General features: G+C 37.5%; 1 protein-coding gene across 1 annotated transcript; it reads left to right on the top strand.

Annotated features, from left to right (window-relative positions):
• The first annotated feature begins 978 nt into the window (after positions 1–978).
• Positions 979–25516, top strand: cnih1 (cornichon family AMPA receptor auxiliary protein 1). The gene is made up of 5 exons (XM_063049098.1): positions 979–1133; positions 1734–1802; positions 12229–12341; positions 21724–21867; positions 23428–25516. Exons 1-5 carry the CDS (start codon positions 1053–1055, stop codon positions 23453–23455), a joined length of 435 nt encoding a protein of 144 aa, XP_062905168.1. The 5' UTR covers positions 979–1052; the 3' UTR covers positions 23456–25516.
• Positions 25517–25602: the final 86 nt, after the last annotated feature.

Below are 25602 nucleotides of genomic sequence, written 5' to 3'. Positions count from 1 at the left end.
AACTGTTTACTCTTTTCCATAGATGCTGCCTAGCTTGCTGAGTTTTTCCAGCATTTTGTGTGCATTGCTTGGATAGCCAGCATCTGTAGATTTTGCCTTTTATGTGGTAAGATTCAAAGAGCAACTTCTTGGCCACAGGGAGGAACCAAAGATTTTTCCTGTGCCAGACAACAGAGGCCTCTGTAGTTACTAGTTTAGAATAGTTTCATTTCTTGAAGATGGTCATGATTGTGACATCTATGAAGTACCCTGGATAGGAGGTTGTGGATTTTTGAATGAAGCTCTTCATGGTCAGGTTTTTAGTAGGAATATGAGAGGGGGTCGGGGTTAGATGTCATTAATAAATTCACCAACATTCTTGGCAGCCGGTGGGATTATGCCTTGTGCGTTTAGGCTACAATGGCCATGAAAACCCACGTTTTGGCTGTCAATTATTTTCAGGACTTTCAGCTTTATTTCACATCTTGTCCTTTAGTTCCAGTAATTTTCTGCTGGAAGTTAACCAGGAGTCATTAAGTAATGATGAAGGGGTTTGGCCCGAAACGTCGACTGTTTATTTCTCTCGATGCTGGCTGACCCGCGGAGTTCCTCCAGCACTTGCGTGTGTTTTTTTTTGCTCACGATTTCCAGCATCTGAGGTCTCTCTTGTATGTATGGACCTACCAGTAAATTTTAGGGTTAAAGCTGTATTTTCTCGCCGTCACTGGTCTCGTCCCGTAAGCAGGGAGGACAAGAGCACAGATCACCCCCGAGACCCGACAGGCCGCCCAGGTCCGGTCCGATCCGGCCCGACCCGGCTCGGCCCGACCCGCGAGGGTTCGAACTCCTGAGGGAGGGGCTGTGAGCGTCACGTGACCTTGCGGCGTTGACGTATCCGATTCTGTCCCCGCGCAGCGCGCACACCTGGCCCGGCCCAGCCCGGGAGAGTTCGAACTCCGGAGGGAGGGGCTGTGAGCGTCACGTGACCTTGCGGCGTTGACGTATCCGATTCTGTCCCCGCGCAGCGCGCACACCCGGCCCAGCCCGGCAAGTGGCGTCTGCTCTCAGCGAAGATGGCGTTTACATTCGCGGCCTTTTGTTACATGTTGGCGCTGCTACTCACTGCTGCTCTAATATTCTTTGCCATTTGGCATGTGAGTATCCGATTATGTTGATCTTGGTCCGTGCTCTTTTTTTTGGAGGAGTCGTTTTGTGTATTTTTATTTCACACTTAAATGGAAGGGCGTGTGATTGTATTGGGTTCAGTTTGGCCTCCATAGTTTACACCTATTGTCAGGCCTGAGGAGATAACGTCAAAATAAGATAATGATCCTTCACTTTCGTGGTAAATTATTATTAAAATATTATCATCCACACCCTGTGCTTAAAGCTTCCTCATTTATGACTTGTTCACTCCTAGAACGGCATAGTTAGTGCATGTACAGGATTGAATTAGTCTTGTTACAAACAAGAGAAAATCTGCAGATGCTGGAAATCCAAGATAACACACAAAATGCTGGAGGAACTCAGCAGCTCAGGCAGCATCTAAGGAAACATCAGGGTGTTACCATTCGTAAGTGGATCCAGGATGATGTATTCATTGTTTTAATTTAAAAACTCTGACAACAGGAGTTGTATGTGGAATAGATTTGTTGGATTTCTCTGTATTTCTTTGTGTAAATTAGATTTATCTATGGTCTCTGAAAATGTTGGTGTAAGTGATACCAAGTTATACCTTTAATGTTCTTTTCCAGATTATCGCATTTGATGAATTGAAGACTGACTACAAGAATCCGATAGACCAATGTAATACACTCAATCCTGTAAGTTAACGTGGAATGAGTTTTGTATATATGTGAATTTTCAATTTCTCTTCCTACTAAACGATTTTTCTTTTGAGTCTGTTGATTCATGCTGCCTTAACCTTTGTATTCTGACTGTTGCTAATCTACACTGATCTTATCAGCTGTCATACTAACATTTTTTCAATCTGCTTTTGTCATTTTTTTCGGTACAAAGACAGTTGTAAAGGTCAAAAAGATTAAAAGAGTCAAAATGGCATTAAAGGTTTGTACTAATTTCTAGTTAAATGCCTTTCATTAAAGAAAATCCTGTGGTCATATGTGAATGTCTTTCAGATTGTAATTGATAATTTGCAAGAAATAAATTAAACAGTATGTTGTTATTAAAACTTGTGCCTTGTCCACCTGTGCTAATATCCATAGCTGAGTGGAACAGTTGGAACTTGAATATATTTTGAAATTAGAATGATATTTAGTAACCTTAAAAATCAAAAGATTCCTTAAATGATTAACGAATGAAAATATTGTGAAGGCCATTTAACTGAAAGACTATTGTAAATGGCCCAGTGTCATTAAACATAACCCATTATTGTGCATATGGTGAAGCATTTAATCGTTGCTAATAAATACTCATCTTGATGTTGAAGTTCTGGTGTGCTGCCTTTCAAGGAATGAGAAGATACTTGCAGAAGATGTGCAATGCTTTTAGAACTGTCAAATATAAATTCTTTTTAATCAATGGTCTCGCAAAATGTCAATCTCACGATTTTGTTATTGGCTGAAATGACCACTAATTATGGATAATGGAACTATTTGGCATACTTTTCTCTATTTACAGAAAGCTCATCGTTCCCCTGTTTTCCATTTGTAGAATCATTCCTTAAATAATTTGTGGATGTTCCACACATCCTAATTTATCTAGAGGATCTTTCTATGTCTAGTACCTCTTAGTTTAAGCTAGTATTTCCTTGTCCTGCTCTTTTAAGTTTAGAAGAAGATATTTTCTTCAGACACACACTTCCTCTGCATTAACACCTTGCATACCTTGTAGGAAAGTTACACTGTACTGCCTTCAGTGCAGGAAAAGTGTGCATTTCTGAAGCTTTTGTGAAAACAAATCAACTTTGTGGCTCTTTACCGCACTGCCTCTACACAATGATTTGGACTGGGGTCAGTTGCATTGGGCATCATCACCATTCCACCAGTCTAGATCTGAGCAGTGCAACATGGAAGTTGGAGGTACTTTCATAATCTGGTGTCAGTACATCTGATCTCCCGCTGCATTGCTGTATTCGTCATTAAATCCATTTTGCATTCCAGAGTATATGAGCTAAGTAGCTATAAGTATTTGCATCAGACTTGTAGCTTTACGATAGCAATAGCTGAATATTTAAGCAGCATTCAAATAGAGTTATTAAGATATTTTGTATTTCACTTCACATTACATGATTTAATGTATTTTAACTAAATTTATTTTCGAACCCAATTATTTAAATGTTTTGAAGCTGTTTTTAAATGTCACTGAATATTGTGGACAATTAAAAATAGTTAAACTTGCTTTTGACAGCAACTGGCTGTCACAGGCTGTTGGGACTGTCCTCAGTTTCCATTACTTGAGGCTTCATTGTCACTTGTGTTCCATAGAATGGCTACAGTAGTGGTCTCCAGTAAAGTAGATCCCACAGGTCTTTGAAAGGTTAGTGAATTCATGATGGGAAGTGAATGTATCCTGGGTTTGGTATCGACAGCGGTTATTATGTTTTTGTAATGAGAGTTGAGAAGTGTATGGGGAAGAGGAACAGTGGGGCGTGGTTCTGTTTTAAGTCAGAACATTGCAGCACATTACTTTCTCCAACTGTTGTTTTTATGATTCAGCATTCTATAGGTTTGTTTATGACACTACATTACTAGAGCATATTGAATACTGAGTGCATTAAGGCTGTTGTTTGGATCTTATTTAGTTACCAATGAATATGTGTGTGACCATGTTTCCTTTGTGTAGTAGCAGAGGACGTGTATGATGCTATAGTCTCATTCTCTTCTGTAATTCTGCTTGATTATTTTGTTCAAGATTTTTGAAGTTCTCCATTCTCTCATCCAAAACTGCTGTTAATGTGTGTACATTAGAACGGATTATATTGTTTTTGAACCAGACTAATTGATGTAGATTTGAAAATACTGTAATAGGATTTTAATTATACTACATGACATTTGTTAATTGAACAAATTGTTGATTTGTTGCAAACTACAGCACAGTCTTTAATAGAAATGAGATATATTTCCAACACAATACCAACAAGATTGTGCTTTGAGTAAGGATTTTCTGAGGGTATAGGTGAAAATAACCTGACTTACAGAAAATTTGTCTTTATGCAAATTCACCCCAAAAATAGTTGCCATCAATGCATGCTAGTGACCTACCAGAAAGCTTTCCTTTTAAGTTTTTCCTGATGTCTCTGGTTGAGTTCAAAGTTACTGAAATCCATTAAAAGCCCTAAGTAAATTTATTATCTATGTACGTGTTATCATAAATGCGCTACCTTGAGATTCATTTTCTTGCGTGCATTTACAGGAAAATAAATACAATAGAAATTATGAAAACATACATAAAAACTAACAAACATTCACTATGCAAAAGATTTGCACAATTGTGCAAATAAAAAAAAAATAATACTGAGAGCATGACTTGTAGAGTCCTTGAAGGTGAGTCTAGGTTGTGGAATCAGTTCAGAGTTTTGTTGAATGAAGTTATTCACACCGGTTCATGAGGCTGATGGTTGTGTGGTAATAACTGTTTCTGAACCTGGTGGTGTGGGACTTAAAAGCTCCTGTACTTCCTGCCCGATGGTGTAAGCGAGGAGAACATGGCCTGGATGACGGGGTGGGGTGATCCTTGATGGTCTGTTGGTTATTGATTGCTCTGAACAGCCATTCAGGAACAAAAGTTTTCTTTAACTTTTTCAATATTGTGTGTTAAATGAAGATTATAATGTACAGGATTAGCAGAAATACCATAGACATTATTTAAAATCACATCAAAATCCTTTGACCAAAAAATTCATATTTGGTTATAACCGTTAATAAGATCTTGTAGGGCCAAATTGATTATTAAGAAGTAATGATACTTGGGAATGTTTACATTTTGTAAAGCATGTTTACAAAAACCTTGTGCTATAAAGCACCATATTTTAGAAAGAGCCTGGTTTGCAAGTGGATTAAAGTCATGTCTTTGATTCAAGTGATTTTTTAAAAATTCCCTTCATATCAATGAGGCAAAGCTATGAACAACGCAGCCTGAAGACGCATGCTTCTGTGCATCACTGGCAGTTTTTAGGATCTCTGCATAGAATGATTTGTCTGGAAGAATCCCAAGGTTGCTGCTAATTTCATAGTAAAATATCATTGCTCAGTGTTAAATGTGTGCTATTGCTTTCTTTTCTAGATAGTTTTCTTTTTTCCTTTAAATGGCTTTGTTGCTGTCACAAGTCAATAACACTTTCTACTAAATATGAAGAAATTTGCCCATTAAAAAATCTGTTGAGGCATCTTCTGATATTGGTCACTACACTTGCAAGCTCAAAGATGGTCTTTAGTATTCAGTTATTCAAGGAATCAATCATGTTAAAGAATTCTTGTATTGCAAACCAGGAGGAAAAAATTTTTAAAAAATATTTTATATGATTGCTGAATAACAAATGGACATGTAGTAGAAGTCGAAATTTCAAGAAAGTATCAGCCTCCTCTACATTGGTGAGACCTATTGTAAATTGTGAGGCTGCTTTGTCAAGCACTTCCACTCCATCTGCCAAAAGTGGAACTTCCTGGTGGCCAAACATTTTAATTCCGATTCCCGGTCATGTTCTGACGTGTCAGTCCATAGTCGCCTCTTGTGCCACGATGAGGACACCCTCAGGGTAGAGAAGCAGCACCTTATGTTCAGTCTGAGTAGCTTCCAACCTGATGACGTGAATATAGATTGCTCCTTCCAGTAAAAGAAATTCCCTCCCCCTCCCCTCTTCTCACCTGCCTACCATCTCCCCCTAGGGCCCTCCTCCCCTTACTCCTGTGGTCCACTCTCCTTTCCTATCAGGTTCCTTCATCTTCAGCTCTTTACCTTTCCTATCCATCTGGCTTCACCTATCACCTTCTAGCTATCCTCCTTCTCCTCACTCCCCCCCCCACCACGTTTTATTCTGTCATCTCCCCCTTTCTTTCCAGTCCTAAGGAAGGGTCTTGGCCCAAAACGTTGACGGTTTTTTCATTTCCATAGATGCTGCCTGACCTGCTGAGTTCTTCCAGCATTTTGTACGTGTTGTCTAAAATTTTATTTCTGTTTATATGTTCATAATATTTTGCGCAAAAATTGTAATCCATCGTTATTTTTTTGGGAGGAGTGCTAAAACTGAACAGCAATTCTATTTTATCATGCTTACCCTGAACTCCGGAGTTATTTCTGTTCAGTTTTTTTCCCCCTCTATTTGAAGCAAGCTGTTGTTTTCTAACTTTACATTAATACAGACCAGGGATTGATCTGAGTCTCAAACAAGATATGAGTCTTGCTGTACCTTTTCATACAGTGCATTTATTCACTGACCAGCTAGTTGCACCTTGGTGTAGTTTTGAATATTATATTCACTGGAGTAATGTATTTTTCATTGTGTTAAGTAAATTAAAGTATTACTTGCCCAACCACAGTCAGACTCTGGCACCTGTACTGCTTAAAAAATGGGTGGAAAAGCACTGATCTTGATCCACCATTTTTAAAGAAACAGCTAACCAATGGGACTGATGGTATTGTGGAAATATGTAATTTCCTGATAATAAATGATGGCCAGATACTTGACTCATTCGTCAGTGAATGAGATTTGTAGTCACTATCATAATGTTGTCAATTCACATTTTGTTTTTGGCAATGCTTGTGCATGCTGTGAACAGGGGTTCAGCTTGACCTTGGCTTTCTGCTGTTAACTAGAACTCAGGATGTTGTATTTGCTTGAGGGTTCTTTTATTTAAGTCATTTCTAATGTAGCAACTGATAAGGAACGAGAAACTAAAATAAAACAGAATATGTTATCTCAACAATATGAACAATTTAATTATGAAAAATACTGAAAAACATTGACAGAACATTCTAATGGAGAGAATCAGACTTTTCTGGCACAGGAGGATGACACTTGGTCCATTATGTCTGTAATAACTTCCTTGCTCTTGATCGTGCCTTGTAGATTATGACCTGTTCCATAGTATCGATAGGACAGAGGAGATGGTTATCAACTTTAGGAGATCTCGCACCACTCACACCTCCCTTACATTGGCTGCACAGCAGTAGAAATCGCTGGGAGTGCACATCACACGCAACCTCTCATGGTCCCAGAACATATCCCGCACAGTCAAGAAAGCTCGCCACTGCCTCCTGAGGAGGCTGAAGAGAGTTGGATTTTGCACATCCATACTCAAGTCATTCTACAGATATGCAGTAGGGAGCATCCTAACAAGCTGCATCACTGCTTGGTATGGAAACTACACCGGTGGACATTAAGGCTTTACAACAGGTAGTCAAAACTGGCCAACACATCACTGGTACCAGCCTACCTGCCTTCAAGGACATGTATATAGAAAGGTGCTGAAAAAATGCCAATAACATATGGAGGATCTCACCCATCCTGCTCATGGACTACTTGTCCCACTCCCATCAGGGAAGAGGCTACGTAATATCCACACTATGACTGCCAGACTTAAGTTACTTTCCTGGACAGTAAGGCTGATCAACAACTCCACCCACTAACTCCACTACCTTATTACTTCCTGGCAGTCACCTTATGTACAACTTAGTGTCACCTTATGAACATTCAATCAGTCTATGTATATAAGCTGTCTTATGTATTTATATTTATTGTGTGTTTTTTAATTATTGTGTTAGTTACCTTTTGTGGGGTTTTTGTTTTGCGCTGCATCAGATCCAGAGTAACAATTATTTCTTTACACACTTGTGTATGGGAAATGACATAAAACATCTTGAATTTCAATTTTATAAGCAAGATCTCTGTAAAATGTGAGATGGGTTTCACCTATCATTCTTTTAACGTGTGAACTCAACATTCCATCACCATTTTGGCACAAAATACTTCCTCATCTCTTTCATTTGCAAACATTTAAACATGTTTTCTGGATCCATATTTTTATACTAAGTTGTACAATATCTTATCCCCAGCACCTGTATTAAGGCTCATGAGTACTGCACAGATTAGACCATGTCTAGGCTCTGTAAGCACATTCATTTCAATAGAATTTTTTCTTTTTTTTAAAACAGGTATGAAGGAGAGTTTTGGTTGCAAGAATCTTTTTAATTATTTAGGTTTTCTGGTTATTTTATACATTTCTCCAAAATGTTTTTAATAGACTCACTTCACTCAATCAGTTGGGTTTTCTAGAAGGCTTCAACAAAGAGCCACAAGACGTTGCTGCAGAAGAGACAGACACACAGGGATGGGGTGGGTAATAGAAAGCATAGGCAGGTAACAGAAAACTCATTTAGGATAAATGGGATACTTTTGAGTTGGCAATCAATAACTATTATGTGCCTCGTGAGTTATGGAAGTCTATATTGAAGATCTGGATGAAAGGGCTAAATCTACAGCAGCCAAATTTACTAAAGATACAAAAGAATCTAACATACGGTACATGAGGTAGTTGAAACAGTTGGCATGCAAGCACAGAAAATAATTAGCAAGGCTGATGGAATGCCGGTCTATTAGAAATCATTGTGGAGTGTAAAAGTAAGGAGGATTTTACGCGACTTTACAAAACACTGGTAAGATAGCAACTGGAGTACAGTACATTGTTTTGTCCTCCATTATTTGAGGAAGAATGTGCTCACGTTAAAGGCAGTGCAGGGAAGGTTTATTATGTTTTTTTTCCTGTAATGAAAGTGTTGTCATGTGAAGAAAGGTTGGGTCTGTACTCATTTGAGTATGATGATTGATCTCTATGAAACCCTTAAGGTTTTGATGACGGATTGACAGGGTGGATGCTGGAATGATTCCTTTGGTGAGGATGTCTAAAACATAGCTTCAGATTAAGGGAGTTCCCATTTTCTGTCCCAGAGAGCTGTAAGTCATTAAATGCATTTAAAATGGAGATTGACAAACATTATAGCTATAATAGGGTAAAGGGAGAGAAGAAAGTGGTGATGAAGCCAAGACTGGATCAGCCTTGACCTTTTTGAATGGTGAGCAACCAACCAATTCCTGCTCCTGTTTATTTTGTGTTCTTGTATAACCCCTAGTCTTGACCCCTTTGCCAATTAATCAGTTTTGATTTATGCCTCTATCCTTTAGGACTGCAAATACATCTATAAGCCCCCTCTTCCCTCTCTGTCCTGAGAATTACTTCTGCTCCACTTTAACTAAAGTACTGTAACCCTCTCACCGGGCCTCGTACATCAACTTGGTTCGTTAGCTAACTCTACTAACAACCATGTGATTCAGTAGTGAGAACGCTGCCTTTCATAAGCTATATATGTCTAGGGTTGGCATGATTTGGGGTTCAGCCAACAAGAATATCAGGATGTTCCCATTAAAGGCTCCTTGATTTGAGCGAATGCTGTGTAAATACTGCTCATACAGAGTTATCAGTAGCCCAGAAATGACACATTGTGCACCAGCATAAGTACTTACCAAATATACAGTTATAGGGAAAAGAAAAGAAAAATAAAGGCCCCATTACAGTTAAACCAGTCCAATGTGCATATAAACAGTGGAGCTCATTTCTGGAGTAGTATCTCTCTCCTGTTGTGAAGACAAAAGCAGGTATTAATTCAGAAGTTATTTTCCCCACACTCAAGGTTTATTTTCCATCTTAAGTATGCCCTTCCTACTCTTTCCTCATGCGCTGTAGCCACTCTCTGTGTGAAAGCACGTGCCACAGTCTGAATTTCCTTTAAAGACCATCTCGAATGAACAAGCTCTCTCAGGAGTATTGACCCTTCCTCCTTGGAGCTATTCACCTGCACAAAGCACTTCTTCCAATGGCATTCTGCCCCATCTTCCCTTCTGCCCTGCTCCACAGCTCCTGCTAAAAGGCAACAAACCAGACTACTGTCCATGAGAAATCTCTTCCCGCCCAGTTCTCTAGAACGTCCTTCAATCCTGATTGGCTGACACAACAAACCTAGGTTGGACAACATGGCTCCTTTATCTTTAGCCGGTCAAAACATTTAACAGCAGAACACACTGCTTTTGCACAAAACTGCTAAAATAAAATACCTCTTAGCATATCAGTAGAAATCTTAATCAGGGCATTACAATACCTAACCCCAAAATTATTTCACCAAATTTCCGTTGTCCAGACCTTTCATATTGCTCCAAAATTGTGGTGCTCAAAAGTAGACATGCTGTTTCTTTTGTGGCAGAAGTGTAGCTTATGGTTTAATATTCTTTCATGATGTTTTACCTTTAATTCATTCTCTCATCCTGTTCACTTTCAGTGGATTGTTCACATACCTTGTCTCCTACCCAAATGGGACCAATTTCTATGCTTTTGTACCCCATCTTCATTGTGTTCTTCTGAAACAAAACTTAATAATTACATTCATAGTTCATTGTGCCTTGTTTTGTGTCATCTGTAGATCTGGAAATAATGTCTTTACATCCAAGCCTAGATAATTATATGGATTTAGAAGAAGAGTGGCACCAGTTCTGACCTCTGGGATACTTCCCTGTGCTCAGAAAAAACATTTTGATATTATTTTGTATTCTGTTACTCTGTCACTTTATTTCCCAGACTACCACAGTTGCTTTTAACTCCATTCTGGCCTTGCAATTTTTCTGCTTTCAAAAATAGTAACTGTTTATACTTATTGCTATATTTATGAAAGCCAACATTGCATACTGTGTATTCTCTTTAATATTTTTTGTATCTCTCTCCTCTTGTGAAGCCAAAAGCAGGTACTAATTCAGGTGTTATTTCCCCCGCACACGAGGTTTATTTTCAATCTCAAGTATGCCCTTCCTACTCTTTCCTTGATTATCCTCTTTCTGTTTGTCAGTTCAGGAAGGTTCTGTGATCTTACCTGTTGTTATATTTACATGCAGTCTTAATTTTTCAATTTCACCTCTACACCTTGATAATTCTTGACTTTCAGCAATATTTAGTGTTAACATCTGGTATGGCTTTTTTTGTTTATCATGTGCTGCTGTAAAGAAAGAGTTTTTCCGTAGTTCTGTCCCTTCATATTCTGCCCTGCACTTACTTACTGTCCATTTCTGTTTTTTGCTTGTGCCTCCTGTCGTTTTCCTAGTTTGATGAATACAAAACTCATATTCAAAATTTGAGGCAGAAAAACAATTATAATCATAAATATAATTTCAATTAGTTTTTCACATTATTTTCACTTTTTTATCCTCTATACTTGTATCACTTTTTATATGCACCTTGTACTGTTCTAAAATAAATCCTGAAATGCTTGACTTTATTAAGCTCTCAAATGCTCCCAATTGAAGTTCTGAGGTTTGAAGATTGACATGATTGCAGGGCAGTCAGCCCTTGAAATGGCATATTCTGATGTTATATGGGGTCACTGTGACTTGGTTTGCATCACAGACTTTGGTTGTGTTTCAGGGATTAAAGTTCTTTTAGGAACAAGTTTTCTAAAATACTGACAGTTAACTGTTACATAGCTTTGCATGTTGTACAGATGTCCCATGTGTTGTTTTACTCCAAGCTGCTATTCCTTTGTATGCTCTGATAACTCTGTAATTTGAATGAGATATGATAGAACCATTCTGTGCTGCTTCTGTTGCTCTGCCATGCTTGCCTCTCATCACATTTACAACCTGGACAAGGCATGTAAATGCTTCTTTAGAAAATTTTATTTTTATTCTTCTTTTCAATTGAAATGCATGTTTTTATTTCCTTTTAATTCCATGCAGTTTATTTTTATATGTATAGGGTATGATCTAACCTGTTTTCCCATATTTCAAACAGTGTTGGTAAATGACACATTTTACATGGGATGGATAGGTCCTTGATAAAGTCTTTCAACTTCCCTGTGGTGTTTGAAATTGCTAATTTGACACTGATTGGTGCTGGATTATAGTTAGTATTATGGATTTGCAAATATTCAGAACTAAATTGAGACTTCTGGAACTCGTAAAACTAGCAAAGAAAATACTTTAAATTTCTTTACTCTGGCTGAATGAACTCTGGTGCCCATAATTAAAATAGCAATATTTTAATCTGTTTTACTGAGCACCAGAGAGAGCACTTTTAATAATTAATCCTTTCTATTCAAAATGAGCCCCACTGGAAAACTCTATTGCTTTGGTAACTATGAAAATCTCTTGCTATAGGATAGTTACATAAAACAAAAGATTAGGATTTTTTGCCCAGCTTTTAGAACTGTAAGCAAATATAATAAAGCATACTCATTTTAGGATTTTCTTTTCAGCTGGTACTTCCCGAGTACCTTATCCATGCCTTCTTCTGTGTCATGTTTCTCTGTGCATCTGAATGGCTTACACTTGGTCTCAATATGCCATTGCTGGGCTATCATATTTGGAGGTAAGTTAATATTGTCTGGTATTTTACATTTGTGTATTTTCTTTTTGTATCAGTAATTGAATTTACCATATTAGTTACACATCATTTATTTGTTAGTTTATTTGCAGTTTTGGTAAAACTTTGTTCTGTGTCTTTGTTCCATGTGATTTTTCATTTATAGCCCAACAGATGATCTTATCAATTTTTAGATAGGAATATTTAAAGACCAACATTTGGATAACTTATAAGTGCAGTAGACATCAGAATAAGAAATTTAATTCATGAAAATGTGATAATTGAGCTGTTAATATAAAAATATTTAGATTTGAATCCGGTCTTGCATTTATTCTTGGAATTTTAAGACCAACAATAAAGTTGCTGTCATTATGCAAATGTAAATGATGACTTTCAGTAGTTAAAATTGTATCAGATTGAACATGTATGGGAATGTGGACAAGACATGTTTCAGGGGAAAATAGTGAGGAAATGGGATTGCTTTGAGCAATAGTATAGAATCTGTTGTGACTGAATAAAACTGAGTGACATGGAAGCTGTAACTGGGAAGCATAAAAGTCTTTATTCGGATTACACTTTCCACTTTGTTTATTGGTCTAGATGCCAGAATCTGTAGTGTCTTGTGTTTACACTTTCCACTGTTTCGGGAAAGCTGCCAGCATTATCAAGGACCCCTCCGCAATGGTCATTCTCTCTTCTCCCCATTCCTGTTGGACAGAGTTCACAAACGTTTGATAGCATGTATAACCAGGTTGAAGGACAGCTTCTATCCTTGTGTTATTTGATTATTGAACCTGACTTCTTGTATCATAAAGATGAACTGTTGATCTCCCAATCTACATCACTGTAGCTTTTGCCATTTTTGTCTATCTGCACTGGATTTGCTTTTTAACAAATACTGCGTTTTGCATTCTGTGTTCCTGTTTTACTATGTACGGATTGATCTGTCTAGTTTCGTGCAAATAAAATCTTTTCACTTTATCTTGGGTCCTCTCCCAGCATTGGGGCCTCATTTACGCTCTGTCTGTTTTGATGGGTGGGCCGCATCATTTGTTTGCCTGAACACATGTTCAATTTTGACTTCTGTCATAGTAAGATGTCAACAGATGGACAGGAAACTTTTCAGGAATAGAACATAAAACAGTACAGCACAGAAACAGGCCCTTCAGCCCACAATATTGTGTCAGGTCAATTAAATCAGTAATTGAATAGCAAACTAAACTAATCCCTTCTGCCTATATAATAACCATATCCTTCCATTTCCCTCACATTCATGTGCCCATCTAAATCTATCTTAAAAGTCCCTAATATATTTGCCTTTACCACCATTCCAGTGCGTCCACCACTGTCTGTCTATACAAATAAATAATTTGCCCCTCGCATCTCTGGATTTACCTCCTCTCTCCTTAAGTGCATGCTTCTGGTTTTGGATACTTCAACCCTGGGAAGAAGATGCTGTCTGACCATCTATGCCTCTCATAATCAGAAACCTTTATCAGATCTCCCCTCAGCCTACACCGCTCCAGAGAATGTTTATCTAACTTTTCATTATTGCACATGCCCTCTAATCCATGCAGCATCCTGGTAAACTACTTCTGCGCCCTCGCCAAAGCTTTGATATCCTTTCTATAACTGGGCAACCAGAACTCTGTACAATGCTCCAAGTGCGGCCTAACAAAAATTTCATAAAGCTGGAACATAATTTCCTGACTTTTGAACTCAATTCCTCAACTAATAAGGGCAAGCATGCCATAATAAAGGGCAGCATGGTAGCGTAGTGGTTAGCACAATGCTTTACGTTACCAGCGACTTAGGTTTTTTCCACTGTTGCCCTTTAAGGAGTTTGTACATTCTCCCTGTGACCGCATGGGTTTCCTCTGGGTGCTCCAGTTTCCTCCCAGAGTCCGAAGACTTACCATTGTAGGTTAATTGGTCAATGTAAATTAGGCTTGGATTAAATTGGGGTTTGCTGGGCGGCGAAGCTTGAAGGGCCAGGAGAGTCTATCCTGTGCTGTATCTCAATAACCCTATCAACCTATGTAATCACTTTCAGGGAGCTATGAACTTAGACCCCCAAGATTCCGCTGCTCATCAACACTGTTAGGGGTCTTGCAGTTAATATTGTACTGTCTCATTACATTTGATTTACCAAGCTGCAACATCTCACATTTAGGTGCGTTAAGCTCCATTTACAATTTCACTGCCCTTATCTGCAACTGATCTATATCCCACTGTATTCTTTGCCAGTCATCTACACTATCTACAATACCAATGTTCTCAGTCTCCATCAAAAAATGTAACATCCTCACCATAATCCCTCAATATGAGAATAAGCATTCAGGATAGTATTGAGAACCTCAAGTCCATGTATCTAACAGATTTCATTATCTGTAGGATAAAGGGGACTTTTGACAGCGTGGCACCACCATAGTCCCAAACATGTGCAATAATTGATGTTTTACTAGGATTCCAGATCCCTGTGCATTGCAACATTTTGTAGCTCATGCCATTTTAAATAACGTGCTATCCCACGCAATTTTAATTCACTTTTATTTTTAAGATACTACATTATATTGTATTAAATATTGCAGTGATTCCAGTATGTTTAAAGTGCTCTAGTATAAAGTGCCAGGCCAGTGTGGGGAAATGTCAGCTGTGAGACAAGTTGAACCATTGGGATTCCTGAAGAGTCAGATAGCAGATCATCAGTATTTTACTATACATGAAACACAGTGTCAGCAGGCGATGTCAGCAAATAATTAGGAAGGCTGGTTGAATGTTGACCTTTGTTACAAAGAGCATGGAGTACAACCATAGGTGAGTTTTCATGCAACTTTGCAGGATGCTAATGAAACTACATCTGGAGGATTATGTGCAGCTTTGTTCTGCGGGCTTAAGCAATGTTTGTTTTTGCTTTAGAGACAATGTAGTGAAGATTCACCGGTTTAATTCTTGGAATGACAGGATTGACATGAAGAAAGGTTGAGGAGATTGTGACAATACTTGTTGGAGCAAAGAAAAAAATGGGAGGTGATCATATTGAAAGACAAGATCCTTGATTGACAAAGTGAATGTTTGGAGAATTATTAATGGGGAGTATCTAGAATCAGGCATAGTTTCACACATTTCAGATTGTGACTCAGCAGTTCTTTCCTTTAGGGAGCTGTGGGGGTAGATACATTAACTATTCAGATATTATTACCCATAGTTGAACAAAGGAGGAGTTGTTGGGTATGAGAGGGATCATAGGAAAATTGTGTTTATAAACCAAGATTGGACCAGACAAGATCTTATTGATTGCTAGATTCACTCAAGGGGCTGATTTAGCCTTGTATTACTGCTACTTGTGATTCTGTGTTACAAAAATATTGATTAAATATGACATTTTGGATTTCAACAAAGCTTACAAGATTTTCTGTTAATCTGTGGTGGAGGTTTATTGCAAGATCTCATGAAAGTCTGTATTAAAAAAAAAATAATTTTTCCTTCCAGTGGAAGGAGCATTAACTCCATTATGCTATTTTTTAAACTGACATCCAGGTTGTTCTATAGCTCCAGGCATGATGTACAGTATACAGTTAGTGAGTAGTAAAATTTTTAGTTATACGTGGTTTCCAGAGGGGTGCACATCAATAATATCCAGAAAAATACTGGGCCATTTTGACTGATTCTTTCACAAACCGCAGGGCAATACCTGATATCTATTTATTTTGTTTCCTTTCCCATGGAGGAACATTTTCATAAGTTTCCCTTAAAAGAATCAAGTAGATTCTGGAATTGGAAGTATGACAATAATATTGGTATTGCTTTTAGCCCTCGTAGTGCTGAGGTCATCATATTCTAAGAAGCAAAACCGTGATGGTTTTCCATTGTTTTCTTTTACAACATGCTAATATTTTAGAATTGCATCATAAATAGAGCAAAAGAATAAGTTACTACTTACTGCTTTAAAAACAGAGATTTTAAGAACCTGAACTACTATTTTCTACCTGTAAACAAATCATTTTGTACCCATGATGCTATGGCATGGTGGAAGGAATGACAAAGGTTAATTGGTGATTAATATCTTGAAAATTGGAGCTCATTGTGAGTTAATAACCTGTTCTTTCTTTGTTTGAATGTCTCCCGACATCTTGCATATCTGAATGAAAACTGAACTGTCAAAAAAGATCCAAAGCAATTGAGCTTGATTTTTTGAGTTTCTTATTTGTGTATATAATTGAGTCTATTCTGTCATTCAGTCACATCAAACTGATGTACAGTTGCAAGAAAAAGTTTGTGAACCCTTTGCAATTACTTGGTTTTCTGCATTAATTACTCAGAATGTTAGCTGATCTTCATCTGTCACAATAATAGACAAACACAATCTGCCTAAACTAACAACACACAAACAATTGTACTACTTCTCCGTCAATGCTGAGTACATCATTTAAACAACCATAGTCTAGGTTCAAAGTAGTATGTATTCTACAAAAGCTGTTTGGAGTCAGGTGTTCCAATCAATGAGATGAGATTGAGTTGTAGAGCTGCCCTGCTCCTTAAAAAAGACGTGCAAAAGTCAGGTTATTGACAGAGCCTGATATGCAAGTGCATCATGCCTTGTTTGAAACAGCTTTTAGAGGACCTTGGAAGAAGAATTGTAGAGATGCATGAGGCTGGAAAAGGCTACAAAAGTATTTCTAAAGACCTGAGTGTTCATCAGCCTACAGTAAGAGAAATTGTCTATAAATGGAGGAAATTCAGTACTATTGCTACCCTAGGAGAGTAGCAAAGATCACACCAAGAGCATAACATGTAATGCTGAAGGAAGTGAAAAAGAACCCAAGGGTAACAGCAGAAGACCTACAGAAATCTCTGGAAGTTGCTAAAGTCCCTGTTCATGTCCACTGTAAGAAAAACACTGAACAAGAATGGTGTTCATGGAAGGACACCACAGAAAAAAAACACTGACCTCCAAAAATAAAACATTGCTGCACGTCTCAAATATGCAGAAGACAATTTGAATGTTTCACAATGCTTCTGGGATAATGTTCAGTGGACAGATGAGAGAAAAGTTGAACTTTTTGGCAGAAGTGCACACCACTATGTTTGGAGAAAAAAGGGCACTGCATACCAAAACCTCATCCCAACTGTGAAGCATGGTGGAAGGAGCATCATGTTTTGGGGCTGCTTTGCTGCCTTGGGGCCTGAACAGCTTACAGTCGTTAAGGGAACATGAATTCAAAATTGTATCAAGACGTCTTACAGGAGAATGTCAGGGTAGCAGTCGTCACCTGAAGCTTAATAGAAGTTGGATGATGCGACAAGACAATGATCTGAAACACGAGTAAATCAACAAAAGAATGGTTTAAAAAGAAGAAAATCTGTGTTTTGGAATGGTCAAGTAGGAGTCCAGACCTTAACCCAATTGAGATGCTCTGGCCTGAAGAAGGCTGTTAATGCAAGGTATCCCTGAAATACTGATAAACTGAAAGAGTTTTTTATGGAGGAATGGTCCAAAATTCCTTCTCGCCGTTGTGCACATTTGATCAGCAGCTACAGGAAACATTTAGTGGAGGTTATTGCTGCTAAAGGAGGTTCTATCAGTAATTAAATAAAGAGTTCACATACTTTTTCCCCAGCCTAGACTGTGAATGAATAAACAATGTGTTCAATGAAGACATGAAAAGTACAATTGTTTGTGTGTTATTAGTTTAGACAGATTGTGCTTGTCTATTATTGTGACTTAGAAGAAGATCAGAACACATTTTATGAGTAATTAATGCAGAAAACCAAGTATTTGCAAAGGGCTTACAAACTTTTTTTTTGCAACTATATTCTCATTTAAGTGCTTTTATCTCTGTCCCTTAATGAAAGCTTTTCTCAATTTTGATTTTATGAATTTATGACCATTTATAGCCCTTTGCAAGGGGGTTAAAAAGCCACATTTCCACCAGATACATGGCATATTAAATGGTTTAAAAAGCTTCCTGAATCATTGATATAAATGATCAAGCTCTAATATTATCCTCTAAATTAAACCTGCCTCACAGCTTCCAATGCATCTGAAATGGTCACTATTATGGATGTAAGATCGGTCTTCTGGAGAGTGAACCTGCAGGAAGTACCTAGCTAGGATGGTGTCACTGTCTATGTTCTTGGATCCTGTGCAAATCAGCTGGCCGGGGGGGGGGGAGATTGTCAGACATTTTTAACCTCTCCATGCTTCTATCTGAGGTTCCCACATGCTTTACAAAGACCACTGTCATCCTAAAACCTAAAAAAGGGAAATATTTAATGACTACCGCCCAGTGGCTCTGACATCCACCTTTGGCTTTGAGAGGCTGGTTGTGACACGCACTAACTCCAAACAGCCTCAACCCAATGTAATTTGCCTACTGCCGAAACAGTATGTGGCAGACACCGTCTCCCTGACCCTGCACTTATCTCTAGAGAATCAGTACAGTAAAGATATCTAACTTAGACTATTGTTTATTGAATACAGAACCACTTTCAGGACTATAATTTTCAAGCAGTCTCATCTTTGGACTCCTCAATCTGGGATTCAGCTCCTCTCTTGAATCCTTAACTTTCTAACCAATAGACTGTTATCTTTAAGTATAGGCAGCAACACCTCTGCCACAACTATTCTCAACACTGGTGTCTACAAGGCTGCATTCTCAGCACTCTACTGTACTCCCTGAATAGTCATTGTATAGCCAGATTCTCTAATATTTTTCACAAATTTGCTGATACTACTATAATGGGCCATATCTCAAAAAATGATGAGCTGGATGGAGTACAGGAGAAAGATGGGGAGCCTAAGTGACATGGTGTCATGACAACAAACTTTCCCTCAATGGCAGTAAAACAAAAGAGCTAGGTCATTGACTTTAGGAAGAGGAGGTAGTGCACCTGCTCCTGCTTACATTGCTGGAGCTGAGGTTGAGAAGTTGAGAGCTTCACGTTCTTAGAAGTGAACATCACCAGTAGCCTGCCTTAGTCTAGCTATGTAGACACCACAGCCACAAAATCTCCACTTCCTTAGTAGGCTAAAGAAATCTAGCATGTCCTCCTTGACCTTTACCAGTTTTTAATCAATGCATATAGTAATGCATCATGGCTTGGTATGTCCATGACCACAAGAAACGACAGAGTTGTGGACACAGCTCAGCATATCATTGGAACCATCCTCCCTTCCATGGGCTCTGTCTACACTTCTCATTACCTTGGTAAAGCAACCATCATAATCAAAACCTTCACCCACCCTGGTCATTCTCTCCTCTCCCTCTTATCAGGCAGAAGATACAAAAGAATGAAAGCATGTACTACCAGGCTTAAGGACAGATTCAGTCCCAGTGTTATAAGACTTGGATAGATCTTTAGTACAATAAGAGACTCTTGACCTCACAGTCTACCTCCTTACGACTTTGCATCTTATTATGTATCTGCAATGCACTTTATCTGTAACTTCTAACACTGAATTATGCCTTCTGTTATTGTTTTATTATGCATTGCATTGTTTAAATGAATTGATCTGTATGAATGGTGTGCGAAAAAAGGTTTTCACTTAGTTTTTCATCAAGTTTTTCCACTGTACTTTGGTGCAAATGACAATAATAAACTATTTACCACCAGGTGATGGTTTCTACTGTGCTTTTTCATTATTTTAAGCATTCAATTAAAGAGGCCCTCAATTTTTTAAATTGATGGAAGAGGAATGTTTGATTGTACCAAACTACCAAGTACACTCAGTGGCCACTTTATTAGGTACAGGAGTATCTAATGTGACCCGGTGTGGTTTTCTGCTGCTTTAGCCCATCCACTTCAATTTTCTACATGTTGTGCATTCAGGTATGCTCTTCTGCACGCCACTGTTGTAACCCGTGGTTATCTGAGTTACTGTTGCCTCCCTGTCAGCTTGAACCAGACTGGCCATTCTCCTCAGAACTCACTGGATGTTTTATAGCTGGGGTTCCTAACCTTTACGTTGGACCAATACCTTTAAGGAAGGGGTCTATGCACCCCAGGTTGGGAACCCTTGCTCTAGAGAATATTGTGCACGAAAATCCCAGATCACGGTTTCTGAGATGCTCAAACCACCCTGTATAGTACTAACGATTATTCCACTGTCAAAGTCACTTAGATCACATTTCTTCCATGTTCTGAACAACTGAACCTCTTAACCATGTCTGCATGTTTTTATGCATTGAATTGCTGCCACACGATTGGCAGATTAGAAATTTGCATTAACAAGTACCTAATAAAGTAACCTCAGTGTATATTTACTGTACCATGAATGGTTACAGTTTTGTTAATGTACTGTAACCCTATTTCAATTAAGTGAAAATGTGATCTCATCCCTTGCTAAAGTATATGAAAATGTGTGATCCTATGCAAATCCTATAAAATATAATTTGCTTTGAACAAATGATTCATAGAGTATCAGTCACTAAAAGTACACAGGTTCAAAGCAATCAAAGTACTTTGTATCAGTACAAAGCAATTTTTATTTTTAAATGTGTATTGAGTTCAATGGTTTATTTTGAGAAATAAGGAAGTAATGCTAAACCTATACTGACCTTGATTAGCCACTGTTGGAACAATGCATATTGTTTTGGTTAATACAGCTAGAAACAAATCTGGAGAAGGTATAGAGAAGGATGAACCAAGAAATGCAAGAATTTGTATATCAGAAAAGGATGAACAAACTGGTCTCTTCTTTTGAGAAAACACTGAAGGTGACCTCCTAGTAATCTTTAAAAGTTATGGATCTTAAGTATTTAATGGGAGATTTATTCTAATTGTGAGGTAGAGTGTAATTAGATACCATCATTCCATCACCAGGACATCCAATAAGGAATTCAGAACTATGACAGATTCTGCAGATGCTGGAAATCTGGATTAACACATCCAAAATGGTGGAAGAATGAAGCAAGTCAGGCAGCATCTGTTGAGGGGAAGAAACAATCAAAGTTTCAAGCCGAGACCCTTTGACAGGATTGGAAAGGAGGGGGACAGAAGTCAGAATAAGATGGTGGTGGGGAAGGGAGGGAGGGAAGTGAAGGTAATTCAAGTAAATTTTTTCTTTTGATAATGTGGAACTTGACCCACATAGTCACTGAAAAGAGTAGCATTAATGCATTTAAGGATAACTTGGACAAGTATAGGAGCAAAGGAGAAGGGAATAGAGAATTTTATTGATGGTTTTAGTTGCAGAAAGCTAGGAGAGCTCATCTAGTATTAACACTAGCAGGATGTGGTTATTATCCTATTATTCCCATGTTTTATAAATGATTAAAATTTATTGATTTTTATCTTTATCAGTTTTAAATTCAATAATAGAAAATGAGATTTTCATGTTATTTGACAATGTTTTCTTTTTTAATCAGGATATTTCTCTTTGCAGGTACATGACAAGACCAGTGATGAGTGTCCCAGGCCTCTATGATCCAACCACTATTATGAATGCTGATATACTAGCATACTGTCAGAAGGAAGGATGGTGCAAACTAGCATTTTATCTGTTGTCCTTCTTTTACTACCTATATGGGTAAGTTAGTGTCAAAGTGAATTACACTTTTGAATATTTTTTGACCTATTTTCTATTCCTTGTGCATCACCAAAATGCTTTGCTTGAGTGATAGATTTTTTTAACTGTTAAGGTAAAGGCATAATTTTACATCTTTCCTTTGAGTATTTTCCATTGAGAAACTTCAGCAAAACATGAAACTGCAAATTGAAGAAATGAGAAATTGTAATTTGTAAATATTAATCTTGGGATTTGAAACCCCACGGATGATAAAAGAGAAAGAGAAATAATGTAATTCTTTAGTGAGTTCCCATAATAAATTAAGGAGGTGTCGTTTTTTTTTGCATTTAGTTTTTGGGTCTTTGGGCTCAAGCTTGAAATCTGGGACATATTTGACTAATTTTCAAGCATGTGGTTCGATGATGCTCAAATCTTGAGTACTGCAGCAAAATTGGTTTTGGTGCCCATTACCTTGGCTGCATCTATTTTACTAAATTGCTTCATGCTTTCATGTGGTGTGAACAGAATTGGATGGAGACTGGTATCACTGATGATCGGTGAATAGAGCTGTCAGATCATCCTGTCCGGGCTGAAAATTCAATCTCACCTCATGCAATTATGTATTTTGCACCACTGTTAAGTCCAGTGTAGAGAGCATTCAAGTTTTCACCAAATTAGGGCTAGATATACAATGAGGAATTGATCAGAGAAAAAGTCTCATATGAAATAAATTATTTTGTGTCATCTTTAGATAAGTTAAAGATGTGCGATTTTTCATTTGAGATTAGAGGGGATGGCAAAATCAGATTAGATAAGAAACCATGGACAGTCAATGGAGAGGTGTTTTAAATATTGGAAGGATCTATAAATGTTTTATGTGCTGTTTTTGAAACAATGGAATGAGAAAATTTTAATCCTTGTGAAAGTTGATCTCTAACTTTTACATTAAGGATTGAAGACTTATATAATATAAATTAATTAGATGGTGAGTGAAGGATGTCATTACATTTTCACTGCTTATTCTTTTTTCCTATGGAAGCTGAGGGTACTCTAAACTGACAGGATTAGAACAGAGAAAAATTGGATAACGATTGAAAAGTTCATTGGCTTGCTTGTGTTGGAGAACACAAAAGTTTACTCCACCACTCAAGAAGATCATCGCTCATTATTTACCTGGGTGCTATTTTGCTGTATTAATTCCTTATCTGTTGGTTCCCTTAATAGTCAACGACTTTAGAAATGTGGCAGTGCACTGGAGTATATAAGAACAGATTTGTAGAGGGAAGTAATATGGACAAAAAAGTAATTGGGAGAGGTGGTCACTTTCAAGATGACAGACCGATTTCCATTATTTTAGGTACTTTGTTAACTAAAATAATAGCACTGTAAAAATGAATGTTATTTCAGTTAATACAGGGAAGTTTCTAGAAAGGACGGAATTAATGCTTGAAGAGTGATTAAATTGAGAGTGATATAGTCAACTTAATAAATACATTAGTAAAGTTCACTAAAAGGAATTTGGTTACTATTACTAAATGGAATATTATTTTGACAGATTTTTGCATTTTTAATGTTTTACAGAATGATCTATGTGCTGGTGAGTTCTTAAAATAAAAAAAAAACATTTCCAAGATCCAATGAAGCTGTGCACTCCACGAAGGAAACAAAAGGATGATGGTGGTTTTTTGAGAACTTGAGTTCATCAACTTAACCTATAACTCATCAGATACAACATGCTTTCATATATGCAGATTAAATGCTTTCCTTCACTTTTCATGAACTTTTCACCTCCAGACTTTGTAATTTTTTGCCTGTGCAGGATTTCTTTGATTTGCCTTGACCCAAAAGTCTGAATTATGTTTGAACTTGTATGAAAATCAATTATTGCAAGATTACATTTTGAATATAAAATTCAAACAGCACTCTTATGTAATTTAGAAATAATCTGGGTATATTATGTAATGTAATTAGGCCAAAATGTTTGAAAAATGTAATTGGCTAACACATTTGGATATCCAGATATTGTTTGAGTAGTTAAATCTCATAAAACATCAATTTGTTTTAGTGAATTTAACTTTGTTGTTCACACTGTGGGCAGAGTTTTTTAAAAATGGCTTGATATTGTACTCCCAGAAGCAGTGACGAATATAACCAATGATGGTCATATTTTGCATGAGAAAGGATTCATTTAGGTATAAATTTTAATTTGAAAATTCTGTAGTGTGTCTTTTTAAGTAAAGTTTTCTCTTACTTTCGGAAATGGTGTTGAGCTGTTTTAACTGTGGTGACAGTGCCAAAATACTCCATTGATTTGAGCTATATATATATTCAAAGTTGAACTACAGTATGGCATAATAAATTTAAGTCTCCTATCTTTTTCTGAATTTATTTTAGAAGTTGAAACAAAGTCCCATAATAGGAAAGTTCTGTGAATTTGGTTTGTTTAAAAAAAAGATTTGCTGTCACCATGTGTGGTACACTTATAGCTGTATGTTATTTCTCAATACGTAAATAAAAGCTTTAAATATAAATGAACAGCATTGGGTGAACCATAGACAGTAATACTGTTATTGACGTACAAAGGGCTAAGTGTTGTGTGCAATATTAAAAATGCCCCAGTTAACAAATTGAGATTTAGCATTATTTAGGCAATCCTTAAACTTTCATGTCCTGAAAATCACATGGAGATGGAGAAATTGATCAAAGACTGTTCACCAAGTCACTGTATATTTTGTGTATTGTTTGTTTCCAAAGTTGTTTATTTTCTCAGTTAAGATGTTTATGACAAAATTACGAACTGTTTACAATGTAAATGATCTTGCAGCCAAGTATGATGAGTCTTTTGACAAATAACATGTTGCATGAGAATAAGTGCGGCCCTTTCCATTGCCCTGACAAAAATATTTAGAAAATTTAATTAATACAAGAGATCCTGCAAATGCTGAAAATCCAGAGTAACACACAAAGTGCTGGAGGAACTCAATAGGTCAGGCAGCATCTATGAAAAAGAATAGAATCAATGTTTTTGGCTTAGACCCTTCATCAGGACTGGAAAGAAATGGGGAAGAAGCTGGAATAAGGAGTTTGGGAGAGGGGAAGGAGTATAATCTAGCAAGTGATAGGTGAAGCAATGTGAAGGGTAAGGTAGGTAGGTAGGTGGGGATGGAGAAGGGGAGGTGATGTGAGAAGCTAGAAGATGGATGGAAAAGGTAAACACTGAAGAAGAGAGAAGTTGATAGGAAAAGGGTATACTCACTTCTCATCTCTTCTCCTTATCTTCCTATCACCTTCCTCTTGTGTCTCTCCTCCGTCCCTTTCTCCTATGGTCCACTCTTATCTGAAACATTAACTCCTTATTCCTTTTTGTAGATGCTGTTTGACCTGCTGAGCTCCTTCAGCCTTTATGTGTTACTCCAGAAAAGTTCAACAGCACTTTGAAAGCATTACCATATGTCAGCATTTCATTTGCTTAAGTAGGTTTTGACAGACATCCCAATTATGCTACTTTATACTTGAATATATCATTGCATCAACTTTATTGCAAATAAATTTTCATACTTTGTTTCATGTGTGCAGAAAGGCACTATGTAGATGCAAGTTGTTTTTACTGTGCCAGTATACAGCCTTGTCAATGAGCATGAGATCAAATTGACAAATTAAAATAGACTGAGAGCTCAAGTTTTGTAACACCTCAAGTTTTTCTTTTAAGACAACTAAGAGCTGCATCTACAATGGGGCTGTGGGTTGCACTACTTG

The sequence above is a fragment of the Mobula hypostoma genome, chromosome 1 (genome assembly GCF_963921235.1).
Source record: "Mobula hypostoma chromosome 1, sMobHyp1.1, whole genome shotgun sequence".
In the NCBI taxonomy this organism is placed as follows: Eukaryota; Metazoa; Chordata; class Chondrichthyes; order Myliobatiformes; family Myliobatidae; genus Mobula; species Mobula hypostoma.
Note: the sequence above shows the minus strand (reverse complement) of the source record. Positions and strands in the feature narration are given on the sequence as shown.

Coding starts and splice junctions, on each gene's coding strand:
- cnih1 (XM_063049098.1), top strand. CDS start 1,053: ATGGCGTTTACATTCGCGGCCTTTTGTTACATGTTGGCGCTGCTACTC. Junction 1,134..1,733: donor TATTCTTTGCCATTTGGCAT/GTGAGTATCCGA, acceptor GTTCTTTTCCAG/ATTATCGCATTTGATGAATT. Junction 1,803..12,228: donor AATGTAATACACTCAATCCT/GTAAGTTAACGT, acceptor TTTTCTTTTCAG/CTGGTACTTCCCGAGTACCT.